The 19,996-nt window shown below is 38.5% G+C and overlaps 1 protein-coding gene and 1 long non-coding RNA gene across 3 annotated transcripts in view; one reads left to right on the forward strand and one right to left on the reverse strand.

Moving 5' to 3' along the window:
- Nucleotides 1–5,441, reverse strand: part of LOC132684179 (uncharacterized) — a 46,299-nt gene extending 40,858 nt beyond the window's left edge. The window contains exon 1 of the mRNA XM_081796547.1: nt 5,209–5,441. Coding sequence (XP_081652673.1) covers nt 5,209–5,298 — 90 coding nt within the window. The 5' untranslated portion in view covers nt 5,299–5,441. The remainder of the gene's footprint in view (nt 1–5,208) is intronic.
- The window catches only part of LOC132684177 (uncharacterized), a 406,296-nt gene that overhangs the window by 345,104 nt on the left and 41,196 nt on the right, over nt 1–19,996 (forward strand). Inside the window, exon 4 of one of the 2 annotated variants that reach the window (XR_009612599.2) lies at nt 8,785–8,925. The exons of the other annotated variant lie outside the window; for it this stretch is intronic. This is a non-coding gene — a long non-coding RNA (uncharacterized LOC132684177). Of the gene's footprint in view, nt 1–8,784; nt 8,926–19,996 lie in introns of those variants that run through there. 2 annotated transcript variants of the gene reach the window in all.

Raw genomic sequence — 19,996 nt, forward strand, 5'->3', positions numbered from 1 at the left:
CCCTACTACCTTTCCTCCACTTTGATAGGCTTTCTTACCAATTTTCTTAGAATGCCCATAAAAATGCCGATATATTGAGGTGTTCAGGGTGTACTGAAGAAATTCATTTCTTGGATCTAAAGTAAGGGCTGAATGCCTCAATCCTATCCTGACTTTTGAATCTGGTTAACCTTTTTCTCAATAAAAGGCCCTTTTGTTATTAGTATTTTAATAATATGAATCATGTTATCAAAAGGGTTAGTCTAATAATAATTAATGTTTTTTTCTAGTATATTTTAATTTAGCACATTTAAAATGGTTGCTCAGAGTTTCTGATCAACACAAGATAATAAACACTGCTGTCATGCTAAATGACATATTTCTGGTCAAGTCAGAGAACCTAAATGTTTTAAATAGTCACTGCAACATGATCTCTGGTAAATATATTGATTCTATTAGGGCTTTCTGAAATTCTGAAAATAGCTCATTAGCTCCTATCTCCGTTCCATCTTGGGAGATTTATTATGATTCTGGGAATCCAAAGTTGGGAACAACCCTTTAGTGATAGTATAACAATTGTGTTATAGCCTTACCAATTCCTGGAAGCCCGTCTCTCGACACCATGGTCCAAAACCCTAAGGTAAATTACTTTCTGGGTTTTACAGGTAGAATTTGATCATTTTGGATGTTTAAAGGAATTTGACACCTCTGCATAATTTACATTACTGGATTGGAATTTGAGATGTAGCTAGCATGAATTTTTCTGATGTAATATCCTCTTTTTCTCCACTATGTGAACAGAAGTTAGAGGGAGTGAGATGGGCAGCAAGATTTAGTCTGGCTGTGCTAAAGCTCCCCATGTTTTTGCTTTCCCTATAAACCCTTGGGTCTGAATCTCAGGTTTATAGACTTAGACACCCAGTTTTCCAGCTCATCATTGAGCAGTTATACTTTGGTAAATTTCATCACACCCCCTGTTAAATGTTCTTACTTTATTCTATTTCCTTCACTTACTGCACTTACTCCCTGCACTCTAATGATACCAGCAAGAAGTCTGTAAATCACTCTTGGAAAGGGGAATGTCTCTTGTTGATGATGACTCTCTTCCATAGCATGTGTGATCTTGTTAAATGTAATCAGAGAGGCTGGGCCTTCCTTGCCAGAGGATCTTGTCTTCTTCCTGAACTTTGCTCAATCAACTCTTGTCATAAGTCTGGGGGATGTATTTTGGTCCATGTATTAGGTTAATATGAGCCAGGGTGTTGTAACAAACAGACCCAGGTTGCATCCTGGATCCATTCAAGAAAAGCTATTTCTTGTTCATTCAACAGTCCAAGATCAGTATTTCTTGTTAGCACCTGACTTTCTCCTTGTAATAATTCGCGAACCAAGCTTCTTCCATATCATGGCTCTGCTATCGGCCAGGGCTTTGTCAGCCTCCATTGGCTGAAAACAGATGGGAAAGAGTATGGAGAAAGCACATCTGCTTCCTCTAATGCCTTAGCCCTGCACTGGCACATGTCCCTTCCATTCATATTCTGTTTGTGAGAACTAATGCAAGAGAGACAAAGATGATATTTAGTCTGTTTATAGGCCAAGGACAAGAAGAAAATGAAAATTTGGTGAATAGTTAGCAGTCCCTGCCTTAGGTATTTGTAGCCTCTGCCTATTTTTTGCCACCCTCTAAAGGTATTGGAGTAAGAGCAGAGTTGAAAAGGAACCATTATAAATATGATCTCCCTTTCCCTGGCCTCACTCACTTATTCAACAGGTAATTGTCATTGTCTTTTATCAGGGAGAAGAATTGTGGCTGATTAATCATCTCTGATTTTCTCTAGTTTGCTAGGTTAAGAAGAAGATGGATGTCTCTAGTGTAAAACGTCCTTAGCCATTCTCTCCTCGGTGAACTCCCAGCTGCTGCTCTCTGCTGCTGTGACAGCTGCTCTTGGCAGAAGCTCCTTTTGGCTCAACGCTGCATGCCCTGAGGTTTCTCAGCAGTGGAACAGTTCAGTGTTATGTTTCAGCACTTCCTCTTGAGGGCCAATTCATGGCCTCTGGTCCTCTGGGCCTCTGGATTCTCCCCCAACCAGCTACAGTTTGGGGCCTTAGATTAGGGAGTAGCAGTAGAAAGGTGCAGGCAGAGCATCTGTCCTTGGTTCTTCTCAGAATCATAGAATTGCATGCCTATCTCCCCCTCTCCCCTTCAACTCTCACTGTAGTTTTGCCTCAGCTAGCTGCCTGGGAAGAAAGGGATTTGATAATCGGAATCTCTCCGAGTTCCAAATGACTGCCAAGAGCCTAATATGCCTTTGCTAGTAGGGAGACATTTCCTATTTAAAAACAGACACTCTCTAATGATGGGATACAAGAACGTGAAAGATGAATAGCATGCCATACTTTGGCAAAAGTTGCTTTTCCTTATTGCTCAGAGCAATAGCTTAGGATACCTTCTGTGTTTGCCGTATGAAAGACCTTGCATGGAATCATTCATTCAATGATTCATTTGTTTTTCCATTCAATATATATTTTTGAACACCTATTATATTTCAGGTATAAGGGATATAATAGTAAACAAGACAGAAGCAAGTAAACAAGACAGTTGTTACATATGATGTCGTTGATAGTGGGCCCTGGATCCCCATAAAATAAAAGGTTTCAGGGACATGTGGGTCCAGGGACCTCTGAGCAACTCCATCTCTAAGCTGTGCAGGTCGTCCGTATCTCACCCCCTTTGTATCCTTCTATGCTTTGTTGCACAGACTTTAGCATAAACAAGACATTTTCTTGAGGAAACTGGCTTTTGTCTTAAACAAATCAACATATTTAAAGCACTTGCAAGCTCCCAAAATAGTAGATAAGACAATTAAATGGTAGTTATTATTATTATTGGTAGCATTATGCTCTTTAGGAAACCATGGGGGAAAAATTGGTCTAGCTGACAATTTTAAATTGCCTTTATTCCTAGAAAAGCATGCTCAAGTCTCAATAACTCTCTCATGTGTCCGTGATCTCTGCAAATCACTTCTCTCACTCTCTATCTCAGGTAGTAGCCACCAGTTGCTTCTGGACAGAGGCAAGAGTTCAGCAAACTTGAGCTGGTTAACTGTCACAATGGAGCTCAGCCACAGCTGGGATGTTTAACGAGTCGTGTAGGAAAGAATGGTGAAGATGTGTGATGGGAGCACTGGTGACAGAACCTAGGGACTCTCCCAGCCTCTGGCAAATGTGGCCAGACACTGTTCCTCAGCATTCCCGTAAGGAAAAAGACGAAGGTTCAGAGGCTGGGAAGTGGTAATAATGGAGAATGAAACTAGTTGCTTTGCTATATTTCAGCATCTTCATCTTCCCTTCCTGTGTTATACCTGCCACTGTACCCAAGGAGGGGGGAGGGGGGAGCCTCTGGACGAATGCTTCATGAGGATTACAACCTCAACGTGAAGATGCTATGCAATTATCAGCAGGGATCAGAATGACTGATTGGTCTAAGCATTCAGTAAGTCTTCTTCTGTGTCCAGAACTGCAGGAGGTGCCGTGGAAGGAGGCAAGAGAAATTTATGATTCCAACTCTACCCTTAAACAGTTCATAACCTCCATGTGAGGAGACCAGACAAACACAGAAAATATTTACAGAACACTTCAGCTCTAAGCTGTCTGGCACTGACTAGAATGACACTTTGAGGCTGCAGCCTGGTCTTCACGGCCACCTGCAGGGAGGCACTGTGGGCCGGTAGAGGAGCACAGGTCTGTGGTCCGGCACACTGAGATTCCAAGTCTCTCTGCTGAACTGCATGACCTTGAGCCGTTTACTAAGTCTCAAAGCCTTCATGTGTAAAATGAAGAAAATGCTTTCCTTAGGGTTTGAGTGATCCTTCAGTGAGTTAAAATACATCCACTGCCTGCAAAATAGTAGATATTCAAAAAAACATAGGTGTCCACCTGACATCCACATGTCTGTCCCACAAGATTCTCAGAGACAAAGTGTTTAAAACCAGACATGGTGTCTTCTCCACCCCACCCACATGGTAAGGCTTGCTTGTCTATTTGACTTCCACTTTCTTCCCCGTCTCTGTTTATGGCAACATGCCTTTTCTGGTCATTAAGGCTTGAAACTGTCACATCATCTTTGACTCAAACTCCCTCACCTCCACATCCAATCTGTTTCAAAATTCTACCTATTGTAGAATTGTTTCACTTTACTTCCTATTGTTTCACTTTACCTATTGTTTCACTTTACTTCCAAAGCCTCTCTCAGCAGAAGTCAGCAGGGGGATGGGTGAAATAGATAAAGGGGATTCACGGGTACAACCTTCTAATCCACATGCTCTTAATATGGGGTCATGAAGGAACTTTAGGAAGTCTGCGAACCTTCTAATATCATATGGGGGAAAAGGTCATAATTTTCATAAATTCTTAAATGTATCTTGAGTCAAATAGGTTATATGCCACAGTCATCCCTTTACTTGTGTTTCTTCTGCTACCATATAATCACAGGTTTTTTAAAATTTTCTGCCCAAACACAACAGCCTCCTAACTCATCATCTTCCAGTTCGTTGTTATTCATTCTGTACCACTGTCACGGTGATCTTAAAACCCAGTTCCAATCCTGCCATTTCCCCAATCAACAATGTTCAACACTTCCAGATGTCTTTCCAGTAAACCAAAGATTCTTAGCTCAGTTCTCCAGACTAACTTTGGAACTTTTACATTCTGTCACTCCCTCTGTGTATTCTATGCTCCAGTAAAATCAACCACTCACTCTTCTTTAAATACATTATTTAAAACAGTTAGTGGAGTCTTTTATATACAACATTACAGGAGAATAAAAAACAAATCATCAGTGGACAAAAATACAGATTTCCAAGAGATTGACCACAAAGTTTCACTCCAGGATGTTCCTCCCACTTGCACACACCTTTGTACTCTAGACATCTCCAAATATCATTCATAATAACCTGGGTTAGTGGATGCTTGAGAGAGGTTAGCCCTAGACTAACCATGGTTAAAAAAGGAAAAAAAAAAGTCAACTTTTTGACTTTTTGCTATTTTGACATAAAAACCTCAAAGAATTTTTTTTTTTTTTTATAGAATCCAAGCTTATTAACCAAAGCTCCCCTACTTGCAGCAATTCACTACCTCCTTTGGCAGACTTGATGGCCTATGTTTGGGGTACACTCTCCCTTCTCTGAGAATGCCATCACCTATCTCAGCACACAGGCGTGGACTACTCACCAGCAGCCATATTTGTGCAGTGCTGCCCCCTTCCTCCTGATCTTGTCCGGCTGGATAATGAGTGAGATACCCACTACAACCTGGATCCATCCAATTTCCTCCCCAGATGTTTGAAGTGGAACAGAGAGACTGTGAGCAGTCATGACATGCAGATGGAACTCCCAGTTGCAAGTGGCAGGAGCTGTTACAGGAATGCAGAAAGCTATTCTGCAGCCAGACAGAAGATCAAAGTCGATAATCTGAAAAAAGCAAGAACACGAGAGAGAGAAAATACCCTAATGCTTTGTCAGTTCCCAGTTTCAGGCCTTCTCGGAGTCTGGCTCCCTTCCTTTACTGGATTCTCTGAGAGACACTTCTCTACCTCTCCTTCCCACTTTATTATGGTTAAACTAACTTGAGTTGGTGTCTCATACTGGCAACCGAGACTCCTAACTAATCTAGTAACCTGATTCTAGGCTGATACTCTGGTCTTCCTCCTCAGTCATTTAGTACACATCAACAGAGTATCTGCTACATGCCAGATATTCTGTGAACCATCCTGCAGGGGCTGTTAAAGAAGGACAAAGAGAAAATTATGATTTAATAAAAGAAATCCTCCATCAGACATATGTGCGAAATAGATAGACATGGCAAATAAATGAAGACTGAGGGGAGGCAGCATAGGTATTTTGAAAATAAATGGCGACTAAACTAAGCCTAGAGCCAAGGTTTTATCAAGCGAAGGAAAACAAGGAAGGGTGCCAGTAAGTGCCGAGGTGTGGGGGCAAGCAGAGTTTGATCTGTTCTGGGAACCACAAGTCACTTTTTACACTTGGAGTCTAGTGTATATACATTCGATTTCTCCAGGCAGAGAAGGGTGGCAAGATGGTAAGGCCTGGACCAGATGTAGAGAGTATTGTCTGCCATAGATGGATTCTCTCTTTACGTGGCAGAAGAATTATTGAACTATTTAGGCAGCAGATGTAAGGCCTTACTTACAATAGCTCGGGCACAACAATTTTGGATGGCATGTCCCAGTATCTTATCAGGTGGAATCAGTGTAAAATAACTCTCATTATTAAATGCCTTATAATTCAGGTGCAACTCTGCCTGTGCCTCTCTCTGAGTAATCACTGTTGATACATGGGGAGAATTCCTCTTCCTTGTCTTTTACCAGTTGCTTAGTTTATGATTCTGTCTTCAATGTGTTCTCTTTCTGTCTCTATTTCTCATCATACACACCCATATCTTTTCATTCATTTTCATAATTCTGCATTTTAATATCTTTCATGATTTATCTCTTAACATAAATCACTTTCTAATTTATTTTTACAGTAATTATTACAATTAAATTTTAATAGTAACCACATAGCAATTAATCTCATTGCAATTAAAAATGACATAAAGCCGGGAGGGATATAAAACATTTCGGATGTCAAGTCGGGACCCAAATGGATCTCCACAAACTAGAGGATTGTTGAACACTAAAAAAAATTCACATAATAGAGATAAAATGTAAGGTCCACACTGGGTCCTAAAAAGTAAAGTACCCAATAATAATATGGGAGATAGTCCAAGTAGGAGAGCTTTTAGTTACCTATGTAAGTCTGCAGCATGCTGTGGCCTTTCCCCAAAGGAAATATATCTCAGGGCCCATTAGTGAACATATACCTGTCTTTTTTTTTTTTAATGTTTACTTGAGAGACAGACAGCACGATCAGGGGAGGGGCAGAGAGAGAGGGAGTCACAGAATCCAAAGCAAGCTCCAGGCTCTGAGTTGTCAGCACAGAGCCTGGTGCGGTGCTTGAACACACAAGCCAAGAGATCATGACCTGAGCAGAAGTTGGACACTTAATCAACCAAGCCACCCACGCACCTCTATACCTATCTTAAAAGCAGAAGCCAATGGTCCCACCATTCTTGATACTGGTTCCTATGACATAAAGAATGTTGAACTCATTTAGGCTCATCACACTATAAGAAAGACATAGAAAAGTCTTTACATGTTCAGAGAACTATGATGGGATCATGAGGAGACTCAAAACAATTGAGGATTTATGATATTTAGTTTGGAGAAAAGAAGATTTAACTATTTAAAAATATGCAGAGAGCTGTCATGCAGAAGAAGAGCACAGTTCAGACTTGTTCTTTAAGCCCCGAAGGGAAGATGTAGGACCAACAGGATTGGGTGAGAGATATGCAAAAAGACTGGTTTAGAATAAGGAAGTTTTTCCTTAGGGATAAATTTGTCTGCTGACGGAATGAGCTTCTCAGGTAGGGTAGTGATTTCTCTGTCCCTAGAAGTATTCAAGCTGAGGACACAGGACTACCTATGAAGCTGATTGATATGGAAGGAATTTGAGTCTTATCACTCTTTTTGGCTTAGGTTCCTCAAGTTTCTTTAGAGAAAGATACTATTTTCAGTGACAAGAATAACCTCTTACACCATCTTCACTCTTAAAAACCTTTCCTATACTTTGAGACAGATAAAATCCTTCAAATAAGCTTTTTCTCTACCTAATATAGAATCACCCTTTGTACAATATGCATTCGTATCATACTTATTGCCCTTTTAATATTTTTCACACTGTTTTGTGTAATGGCTATGAATATGTTTTATCACCTCTCATAGATTATACATTCCCTAAGGGCAGAGAACTGTTTTATTCATTTGGGTATCCCCTAAAGTGCTTTACACAAACTATATACTCAATAAGTGCTTGCTGAATGAATGAATGAATGAATGTTGTTGATTAAAAACAAATGAAGGTAAACATCCAGAGGACCTTTATTAATATTAATTCTCCTTTAAATTTTTATGAAATGATTTCAGACTTGAATTACAATCCAAAGAGCATGCATATTCCCCTTGCCCAGATTTCTCGCTGTTAACATTTCACTCTGTTTGCTCCGTCTCTCTACCTCCCACCCTCCTGCTGTTTCCATCTGTGTATGTATGTCAAAAATGTGCATACATGTACATTGTAAATATGTTTTCATATAAACACGTGTGTGTATTTGCACATACACTTACATAGACATTTACATATATACACAGTATATATTATACTTCCATTATCATTAGTCTTTTGTTAAGAACAAGCTGAAAACAATATTCCCCATTACCTCTGAACACTCCAACTTACCAAATCAGGGATATTTGCCTATACAACCACTGTGCAAGCCTTTACGTCAGGAAATCCAAGGATATCATACTTCTATCCAAAACACAAATCCTATTGAATTTTGCAAACTGTCCCAATGATGATTCTTTTTTTCTTCTGGTCCAGGATGGCATCCAGGAACTCCTTGCATTTAGTTGTCATGTCTCTTTAGTCTCCTCTAATCTGTGTACAGTTCTTCCTTCTTTCCCTAACTTTCGTGTTCTCAGGAGACAGCGGAGGATCTGTGGTTGAGCTGTTTAATAAGATAGCCACTAGCCACATGTGGTTATTTAAATTAAAATTACTTTATATAAAATAAAATTAATAATACCATTTTCAGTCACACTAGCCACATTTCGAATGTTCAATAACCACATGTGACTCATGGCTAACAAATTGACAGCATGACATTAGGACATTTTCTTCATTGCAGAAAGTTTATTGGGATACCAGTGGTCTTCAGAATGACCCTCAGCCTGGACCTTCCTGATGTTTCCTCATTACCAGCCTCAGATCATTCTTTCTTTGCAAGAATACCACCAAAATGATGCTGTGCTCTTCTCAGTGCATCACATAAAGTAATCTTCTCTTTAATAACTCTATGTAATTTGACTTTTTATTCCATACTATCATCAGTGACACTTACTGAGTTCTGCTCTGTATATGGCAATATGACATTACAATAAAACATATAATCAGATCCTTGATATCAAGGAATCTGTCATCCAGGAAGCTGGATATAGTATGGTTGCTAAGAGTCTGAGCTTCAGCCACAGAGGGATCAATATTTGAGTTCTAGCACTGCCATTTTATAACATAATCTCCCTGTTCAATCAACATGCATGTATCGATTGCATACTCATGTGCAGGCCATTGCAGGAAGTAAGTTTAATGAAGGCAGAGACCAAGACCTTCTTGGTATCCTTTAGAGCACCTAAGTTAGATAGTTCTCCTGATAGCAGTAGATTGATGGAATGGAAGAACCCATAAATGCTGTGATGATTTCGAAGACTTTGTAAAGTTTAGTTACAAAGTTTAGGAATGCTGTCTTGTGTCAAACACTCCTGGTAATTTTTAAATGAAAGTTGTGTATTAATGGAAGGGATTATATTGAACTCATCCATCCTGATTGCAGACCTACTTATAATTGACTAAGCCCACCCAGAAGTCACTCATACCTCAGCATGCAGTGAACCTGGTAAAAAGAACTGGAGGATTGAATATTTATGCCGTTCCAAAGTCCAGGAAAAAGGGAAGGGAAGGATATTATATAGTTGCATAAATTAGATTTCTTCATAAGACATAAATCATATTATTAATCTATCATTAGAACCTATATGCTATGGGCTGCATCTCCATTTTCAGGCTGTTGTTAACAACAGACATCTTTTTGCATCTGGAATTATGTAGAGTCCAGATAGGAGTGTGCTTGATAGACTTGAAATGCATAGTCAGAATAGCTCTGTGAACTTGTCCGAGTTACTCACCTCTCTGCACCTCAGTTTCTCCATGTGTGAAATTGAGATAGCAATAGCTTCTACATCATAGGGTTGTTTCAAGGATTAAATGAGAAAGTGAATGTAAAGGCATCTCTTAGCATGGATCCAGGTGTATGGTAATGGTTTAATACATGCTTACTGTTGTATTTTATATTTCTTTTTTGTCATCATCCTCCCTCCCTCACACTTACATAAAATCATAGGACTTTACAACTGAAAATGTTATCACAAGTCAGCTAGTGACCCATTCATTTTTCAGAAGAATAAACTGAAATTTGGTTTATCATTACATGTGTTAGTTGAATCTGCTGCTCCAGGGCAGAGCCAAGAATAGAACCACTTTCTACTATATCATACTGACTGTGAACAAGAACTGTATTCTTTAGTCTGCATATTTATTAAGTACTATTAAATGCCTTGCACTAGGCCAAACCCTGGGGATTAAAAGCAAAAAATGATGATACAGCTTCTTCTTAGGAAGTACTCACAGGGGGCTGGGGTGGGGAGGCAGGCGGGAAATGAAGGTATAAATCCATTACGATGCGGTAAGATACAGTGACTAATATAGAAGCATTCAAAGGGGTTTGTGAGATACTTTGATTCCCTTAGAAAGTCTAGGTTTTGACAAATCTTTTCATAGATCTTAGGAATTCTTTTTAAAAACTACCTGCAATCATGTTTTTCAAGAAAAATATTCATTGACACATAAGTAAGCAGTCTCCAGCTGGGACTCAATTCATTTCTTCTAATATCATATCCCCTCTTATCAGAGCTGTTTGGGGGAGCTTATCAATATGTATCTGTGACCTTTTCACACACAGCCTCAATATTGTTTTTAATATGAGAGAGGAAATAGATGAAACAGTGACCTGAGAGCATAGATTTGTTTGGGTGAAATCCATTTGCGCTACTGACATGTTGTATGACTTGGTAGGAATCATTTGTTCACACTGCTCTTATCTACTTATCTCCATCAAAATCTCCTGCTTCCCAAGGCTATTGTGGGCAATATTTTGCCCAAATGGTGTATTATGCCTTGTAATTATGAAACATATTGCACTAAAATATTATTTTCTTCTGCCTCTTCTGTCTGATACAATTATGATATTTGCAAATATGCAAATATATGAGAAAAAAGTAATAAAATAATATTTAAAGAAACTTCAGAGCCTCCTTTGTATTTGAATGCATAAGTTTGACCTTTCTGCAAGTAAATTAAAAGGTTTCCTTGTAGAGGATTTTGAATGTATATTCAACATGACTGCAGTTTAACTTTTGAGTCAGGAAAAGATGGAAGTCCTCAGGATTATGAACAATACCAATTTAAGGATATATCATCCTGCATCCTATGATGAATTGCTGAATTTGCCTTATTCGTTTATTCATGTATCCACTCAAAAGTGGTGCAGTGAATTCTTATATGTCAGTTGCCAGGCGATGCACGGAAGATACAAGGTTGAATAAACACCTTGTCTAGCAGTTAGTTAATGAGTGAATGAATATATGAATCTATGAATCTCTGTCTATCGCTACTCCATAGAGGTCCTCACACTATAGTAAGCAAGACAGAAATATACAGAAGGAACCATAATACAATGTTGATAAATGCTATAACAGAATGATGTCCAAAGTGCCAGGAATGGTGACTTATTAATTCAGTCTGTTAGCTGTGTCAAGCAATGCTTGATACTGGCAATATTTAGCTCAGATATTAAAGAATTAGCAAACTCAGTCCCAAAACCAAGTATAAAAATACAAATTTATTTTAATATTTAAAATATTTTATTGATTTAAAACATTATGGCTACATGGTTCAAAATTCAAGAACCATAAGGGTATTCAAGAAAATCCCTATCTCACACTTGTTGCCCAGCTATCCACCTACCCATTCCCTTCTCTGAAGAATCTAATGTTATCAGTGTCCAAGGATACTTCATAAAGAGATTAGCAAATATAAATGTATATATAATTTAGGGTACAGGTCCAAATACATGCATGCACATACACACACTCACCATTGTCTCCTTTTTATACACAAATGTAGTATATATACTACATGTACTATTTTATACCTTGTTGCACCTAATGTATTTTGGAAATGAATTTCTATCCCATGTATACTGCTTTCAATCTTTTACTATAATAAAAAAGTCTTGCAAGAAATATTCCTGTACATATTAACTTTTCTAGCAATAAAGGTCAAGTGATAATTACATGGAATTTTGATAGATTTTTGTCAAGTTGCATCACCTTGCCTTCCAACCACCAATGTATAAGAGTGTCTGTTTCCCCACATTACTATTAAGCTATTTATTCATTGTTAGCAGTTTGTTGCAAAAACCCTTTTGGTCTTTGCTGATTTACTATGTCCCCACTGCTTCCAAAGGCCTTAATTATCAGACATTCAAGTCCTATCTGTGACCTGGATCTGAACTTTGTGGTAAATTTTTATACCTGGGGGAAAATGCACCCCAAATGTATTTGCGATTTTCATATATTTACTTTTTAGAACTTTAGAACAACTATCCAGATTACATTTTTAAAAATTGCTTTTGTATCAGGGTGCCCAGGTGGCTCAGTCAGTTAAGCTGCCAACTCTTGATCTCAGATCTGGTCATGATCTCACAGTTCTTGAGATCAAGCCCCATGTCAGGCTCTGTGCTGACAGCGTGGAGCTTGCTTAGGATTTTCTCTTTCCCCCTCTCTTTCCCTTTCCCCCTTTGCTTGCATGAGTGTGTGCTCTCTCTCTCTCTCTCTCCCTCCCTCCCTCTCTCAAAATAAATAAACTTAAAAAAATTGCCTTTTAATTAATTTTGGGAATTTATCATATTTATAATATCTAATGTTCTTATTCTTATCAAGATACATGGCCATGCCTCTCCTTTACTCAAGCCTTCCTTTTATTCTGTCAATAAAGTTCTTCTGCTTTATCTTTCAGGTGCTGCACATTTCTTAATTTTATTTTAGTTAAATATGTATTTAGTGTTTTTATTACTGTAACTATGTGAATATGGCTCATTATTGAGACCCCTGTCTTCATATTCCAATCAGGTTTGTTGCTGTGCCACTAAACTATCATCCTGTGCCTTCCCTTCCCAGTTATTCTAGAGATAGACTTTGGCTCTACACGTTTGCATCTCCTATCTCCTGGGGTCCATGTCTTCCTCGTTCTTGATTTTATGTCCCATTTTGGTGTAGTACAGCCTCTATCAGCCTCGTGAAGAAAGCTTTTGTTCTCCTCTCACACTTAATGCCTAGTTTGGGTAAAGAATTCTAGACTTAACATGTTACACTCACACTTGAAGTACTTTGAAGGTAGGTCTTCATTATCTTCCAGATTCTTGTGGATGGCTGCTAAGAAGTCTGAAGCTATTCTTTCCTATATGACCAGTTTTTCTCTCTGCAAATTTTGAGAAACTTGCTTTTATTCTTAATGTTTAGAATTTTCATGATAGGAATATCTTTCTTTCGGTTACTGTGCTGGGGATTCAGTGGGCTTGAGATTCATGTCTTTTGGTTCTAGAAAACATTCTTATATTATTTCTTTGAGAAATTTTTCCTCAGCACGCCCCCCCCCCCTTTTTTTTTTCTTGGGACTCCTACTGATTTTATTTGGGTTCTCCTAGTGTGATGAAATGAATGTGGATTCATTCACCAAATGCTAACCTATATATATATATTACAATATTAAATTTGGAAGTATGTCTTTCAAAAAAGAAAGAAATAAAGAAAGTACATCTTTTGTGAGAAGCACACAGAAACAATGTGTTCGATAGTAACAACATAGAGCTTGTTAACACTAAAATGTGGTTAAAATTGGAACTGTTGATAACGTATGTCTTAAACGTTTTTAAATGCATGTGTGTCATATTCATAGTAGCTAAAATTGTCTATGAAGGCAGACCAGCCTGGGTTAGAATTTGGCTGTACCACGTTGCTACCTACTTAAACTCTCTGAACCTGCTTCCACATCCACAAAATGGGGATAATACTGACACTTGTGATATTTAATAAGAAAATGCACTTAAAGAACTTCACACAATGCCTGGTATATGGTATGTACTCCATAAACATTTTATGTTGCTACTAATGGGATGGGTCATTAAGGGAAAGTTGACAGCGTTCAGAATACTTTGCCTATAGAATTAGATTTCATAGAGAGCTATCATATGTTTCTATAAACATCTTGATGTTATGTTGTAAGACATGAAGATTGCATGAAATGGACCATTTGTCTCACTTTAGAATCGCATGTCTTATATTCTTAAATCCCAGAAAGCCCTTTCTGTTGCCATGCTGATGAATAGCTCAAGAACATCTTTATCAAACTATGTGATTTAGTTCCCTAGTTAAATACCCAGCAACCTGCGAAAGAAGATAGGCAACCAAAGGAAGGATGAAAGATGGACCCAAACAGAAAGAGGTGGTGAGTTCAGAGGAAGAAAAACAGATATAAAGGGGCCAAGACCAAAGACAGGAAATGAGAAGGAGAGACTGGAAGAACCACTAGGTTGAGATGCTGCTTTAGTGAAATAGTTCTGTCAGTGTGATAAGTGGTCTTCCCTGGAATATTCCCAGAAGCAGTCTCATGGGTCAATCTTATTAGAAACAAAAATAAGAATGTTGCTGGAGATGGGGGCACAAATCCATCAGAAGAGTTTTGACTGCCAAGGCCATTCCACATGCAGTTCAACTAAGAGGGAGATACATAAGCTGCTGCTAGCTGCTATCTCCATGATGTATGGAACAAGGGTTTTTCTGGGAAAGCATCTTGTTGACAGAAACAAATGTTAGTTTTATGCCTATGATTCATTGATTGCCTGGATTCTGTTGTCTAGTTATCTGATTGGCCTTGTTTATTATGTTCTCTCTAAAACCAAGATTATGAGATAGAAGATATACAAACCATGGAATTAATTCTGGCTCCTGATTTAGGGTGGTGTGATGTTGACATTAGCTCACCTGATCATCCCTGAGGCTCCTGTTATGGATTGAATGTGTATGTCCCTCCAAAATTCATATATTGAAATCCTGACCCCTAAGGTGATGGTATTAGGAGGGAGGACCTTTGGGAGGCAATTAGGTCATGAAGGTGAAGCTGTCATGAATGGGATTAGTGCCCTTATGAGAAAAGGTACCAGAGAGATCTTTCCTTTCTCTTCTCCATGTCAGAATACATGGAAAAGATGGCCATCTATAAACCAAGAAGAAGGACTTCACCAAGAGCCTGACTATGCTGGCACCCTGATCCCATGCTTCCAGCATCCAAGAACTGTGAGAAAGAAATGTTTCTTAATTAAACCACCCAGCCAGTGATATTCTGTTACAGCAGCCTGAACTGACCAAGACAGACCCTAAAGTATTTAGTTTCTACAAGGGTTTAATGGTGGAACTGGTGATCTGGGCTTGGATAGAACTGCTTCCTTGTCATGGTTCTGCCAGTTGTCCTGGGGCAAATCTCCTAACTTCTCTAAGACTTCACTTCCCTTATCTGTAAAATTATTTTACTCATCTAGCTAGGTGCTTGTTAATCCATTTAAGTCAAGGACCCTTTAAGAATCTAGCAAAAGCTGGGGCATTTGGGTGGCTCAGTTGGTTGAGCATCCAACTTCAGATCAGGTCATGAACTCATGGTTTGTAGTTTCAAGCCCTGTATTGGTCTCTGTGCTGATAGCTCAGAACCTGGAGCCTCCTTTGGATTCTGTGTCTCCCTTTCTCTCTCTGCCCCTCCCAGGCTCACACATTGCTCTCTTGCTCTCTCAAAAATAAATAAACATTAAAAAAATTAAAAAAAAAAAGGAATCGGGTAAAAGCCATAAATCATGTCTTCCTAATCATGTATACTTCAGTATTACAGATTATCAGGAACTGACCACACACATGCATACCTCCTCTGCAAAGCTAGACTGGATTTCTAATTTATTTACCCAAAAATACAAAGTATTTGGGAAACAAGGAGCCACACAGGGCAGGAGCAGCCGCGGTTGATCTGGTGTAGTTTTTCTTGGGCCTAGGTGCACAGTAAGGGCTGATGACACTACTCATGCACATTGGGGTCTTCCCTGATCCAAGAAGGTGGTGCCTGCTTTGCTGCTCCCCTTTATGTTCATGGCTTGTTTCACCATTGATGAATTTATACTGACAGTCTGTGAACTTCCAGTCATGGAATGTTTACAAAGAGCTGCTTCCTTATTCTTAAGTCCCATGGCATCGGCTCAGCCACATCACCCTCATCTATGGAGAAATCCAGGACAATGCCCTGATTTCCACCTCCAGCTATCCAGCATTCCAGAAAGTATGCATGCACGTACGCATGTGTGCACGCACACACATACACACACACACACACACACACAAATTTGGCATATAATTTCAGAGGGTTCATAGACTCCCCCACCACCATCCCAAATTTATCCCACGGGCTTCAGGTGAAGAGTCTGTGGATAAACTTTAATCTGGATAAATTTTATGATGTTTCTGACCTCTGAAATGTTACTGTTCTAAGCAAGACATTTTACTCATCACCAATATTCCTTCAGACTACAGTGGGAGGATTTGGGGGTGGAATGAGCAACTTTCATCTTGTAGCTTTTAGACCAGCAATATAACATTTTCTTTTTGATCTATTTCTTTTCCTATTTTAATGCTAAAGTTGACAGAGTTTGAAGCTATCATGAAAAGTTCAGAACCTTCTCTCTCTCACTCTTGTTCGCATTAGAGATTATTATGTCCCAGAATAATATTTCTAAAATCCAAGGTGAAAGATTTGGGGGAGTCATTCTGTGCTGACTTCAGCTAAGAGTGAAATTAACGTCTGTATTATGGTTTATATCTCAACTTGATCTAACCTACTACTCTGTCTTGGGAGAAGCGAGATATCCTACCCTTCATGTTTCATCTGAAATTTCATCTCCACAGACCCCCATTTAAACAGAAATTGGTTTCATGTTCATAGCCACCATCATTATCAGTTCACTTAAACTGTTCAGCTTAACATCCAGTGGAGCCCTGACTGATCTGCTTAGCCATTCATTCCAAAAATAATTTATGGGAATGGCTAACATTTACTGAGCATTTACTGTGTGCTGGGCACCATGCTAAGCACTTTGCAAATACCATCTCCTTTAATCCTATTTTGATTGCTTCTTTTCAGGGATCTGGAAGTCATATTCTGTTGGGGACCAGCAAGTGATAAATGCTGGTGAGGAGAGATGCTTTTCATTTCTCTGACGCCTTAGGGTCACTCCTGCTGCTGTTGCAGCTACGCCTATGCTTAGTAAGGAAGACGAACTAAGGACAAGCTCAGTGGCAGCTGAGTGGGAGGGAGCAACATTGGGCTTCTGAGTGCCCCCAGGAGGTGACCTCTCTAACCTCCAACTGAGGATCCAGGAAAACCTTAGAAGTAGAGAAAGATCAGGGAAACAAAACTTGTGAGTGCCTACTAAGTATCATGCTTAGTAACATCTGCTTTGGGGAGCCTGGCTGGCTCAGTTCGCTAAACATCCAACCTCAGGTCATGACTTCACGGTTGGTGAATTGGAGCCCATGTCGGGCTCCCTGCTGTCAGTGTGGGGCTGCTTCAGATCCTCAGTTCCCCTCTCTTTCTCTGCCCCTCCCCTGCTCAAGTTCTAACTCTCTCTCTCTCTCTCTCTCTCTCCCTCTCTCTCAAAAATAAATAAATAATTTTTTTAAAGTGATATCTGCTTTACTACATTTCTTCATCACTCTGCCATGTGAGATGGGTGTTATTACCTCTTTGCAGAAAGACCTGAACTCAGCCCACATGGCTAACGCATGTGGGGCTAGGGTTCTAAGTAGGCCTCCTAACATTTAAAACTAACGCTATTCCCCGATAGGAAACACTAGAGGTTGAGCAGCAGAGATGAATAAATAATACATTCAGTCATCTGACTAAATGAAATGCTTCTGTTTCAATGAATTGTTTTAGCCTGAGCCACATTCTCTCACAGTATATGTTCTCCACCATTTTGAGCAGCTGCTTATATTTTTTTTTTCAAAACACATATGAGTCTTTTCTTACTTACCTTAAGGGCTTAATCACTATCCAAGGGTTGATAAAACCTAAGTAAGCTACTTTCTGAAAATGCTTTTGCCCTTTCCAAAGGAAATCTTGCCAGGGAGAGAGACTCTTGCTATCGTAATTTAGGGTCTTTAAATCAGAGCTATGAGAAATCATTTTAATTAAGGAAAATCCCTATGTCTTCCCCAACAGCTGGTTTGCTTGCAAATAAGAAAGCCTAAAAATGAATCAGAGAAAAAGGGTTTGCACAATTTCTAAAATAACTTGATATATTTAGAAGTGTGACTCTATGTGTGTGTTCTTGTGCAAATGTAGAAAAAAAAAACAATTTGTGTGAGAGTCTTAACTATGGTGTAATTTTCAGAATCTTCACATATCACATGAAATAGACTGCATAGCTCTATAGATCTACATCTAATGTCCTATTATGCCTGGCTGTGAGCTTCATATTGCCATAACAGTGTGTGAAAGTATGGACTTAATATTTTTAAATTCAGGAATTACAGCCGCTGTTTGTGCAGAGATGGCAAGGAGATTATCTTAGGTATAGGCTAGTATGCAGCTAAATATCGGTGAGAAATAGCACATTAGGGAAGTGCTATTTGAAGACAGGTATGCACCCTTTTTCCCTTCTATGATCTGTGATGTTATTTGGTGGTGTGTCCACAGAACAACAGGTGGTGCCTAATGTTAAAAGCTGAAAAGCAGTTACTATGGAAACCAGATGCAAATTTAGATCTGCAAGTCCACTCTGCTGCGTATAGAAAAAATGTGTTATAATAGAAATGAAAAAAAACACTGAAATATGATTCACATCCATGTCTGTGAGTCTTAAAATATCTGCCAAATACTGTCAAATGTTGAGTAAGTTACAACTTCTCAGCCTTAACTTCCTACAAAATCTATAAAAATGATGGAACTAGAGAACATTCCTAAGATTCTTATATTTCTCCATTTTTGTAAATCACTTTTCTAACTATATGGTTAAGGTAATATCAGATCTGCTGTTTAGAATGTATAACATTCTATGAATGTACAGATAATGAAAAATAATACTTGAAATACTAACTGCTTATTTTAGATACTTTATAAAATCTAGAAAAGTGAAAGAAAAATTCAAGTCAGTCATAGTACCAAGACTCAGAAAAAACGGCTACTAATATCTTAGTGTCTTTCTTTCCAGTCTTCTTTTTATATAATTATTTAATGTACTTGAGATCACATTGTATATACATATACTATAAATACATGCTATATATTCTGTTATTCTTTTCATTAAACATAACATCACAAGCCAATACATTAAAAATGCTTAATGAGTATCATTTTAATGACAGCATAATATATGGCCATATAATTGCCATTAAGATACTTAAACTTTCTTGTTTTTCTTGACAAATCAGATGTTTGACTTTTTTTCTATTTTTTAATTTTTTTTAATGTTTATTTATTTTTGAGAGAGACAGAGACAGAATGCGAGTGGGTTAGGGGCAGAGAGAGAGGGAGACACATAATCCGAAGAAGGTTCCAGGCTCTGAGCTGTCAGCACAGAGACCAACGCGGGGCTCGAACTCATAAGCTGTGAGACCATGGCCTGAGCCAAAGTCAGACGCTCAACCGACTGAGCCACCCAGTTGCCCCAGATTTTTTTTTTTTTTTGCTAATTATAAATAATGCTGCAATGATTATATGTGTGCATAGCCTTCGTTCACATTTCAAATACATATGCCGATAAGCAGAGTAACTAGGTAAAGAATAGGAATTTCAGATTAATGTATACTATTTTTGAGATTTTTTATACATATATCTGTACATAGAAAGACAGAGATTAGGAATATATTTGTGTGTGTTTATATATAATATGTGGTTTATATATATATTTATATAAGTATAAATATATATTTATAGAGAGGAACTTTTTCAGTTACAGTGACAGAAAACTAACTAAAACTAACTTTAAAAGAGGATTCAAACAATGTGAATGATAACAAAGCTAACATCTATGGAGTGCTGCCAATATGTCAGGCACTGTTTAAGTCCCTTATATTACAAATTCATTTAACTCTCACAGCATTCAATAAGCAAAGTCCTATTATGATTCCTGC

Source organism: Panthera onca, chromosome C2 (genome assembly GCF_046562875.1).
Source record: "Panthera onca isolate mPanOnc1 chromosome C2, mPanOnc1 haplotype 2, whole genome shotgun sequence".
Taxonomy (NCBI): Eukaryota; Metazoa; Chordata; class Mammalia; order Carnivora; family Felidae; genus Panthera; species Panthera onca.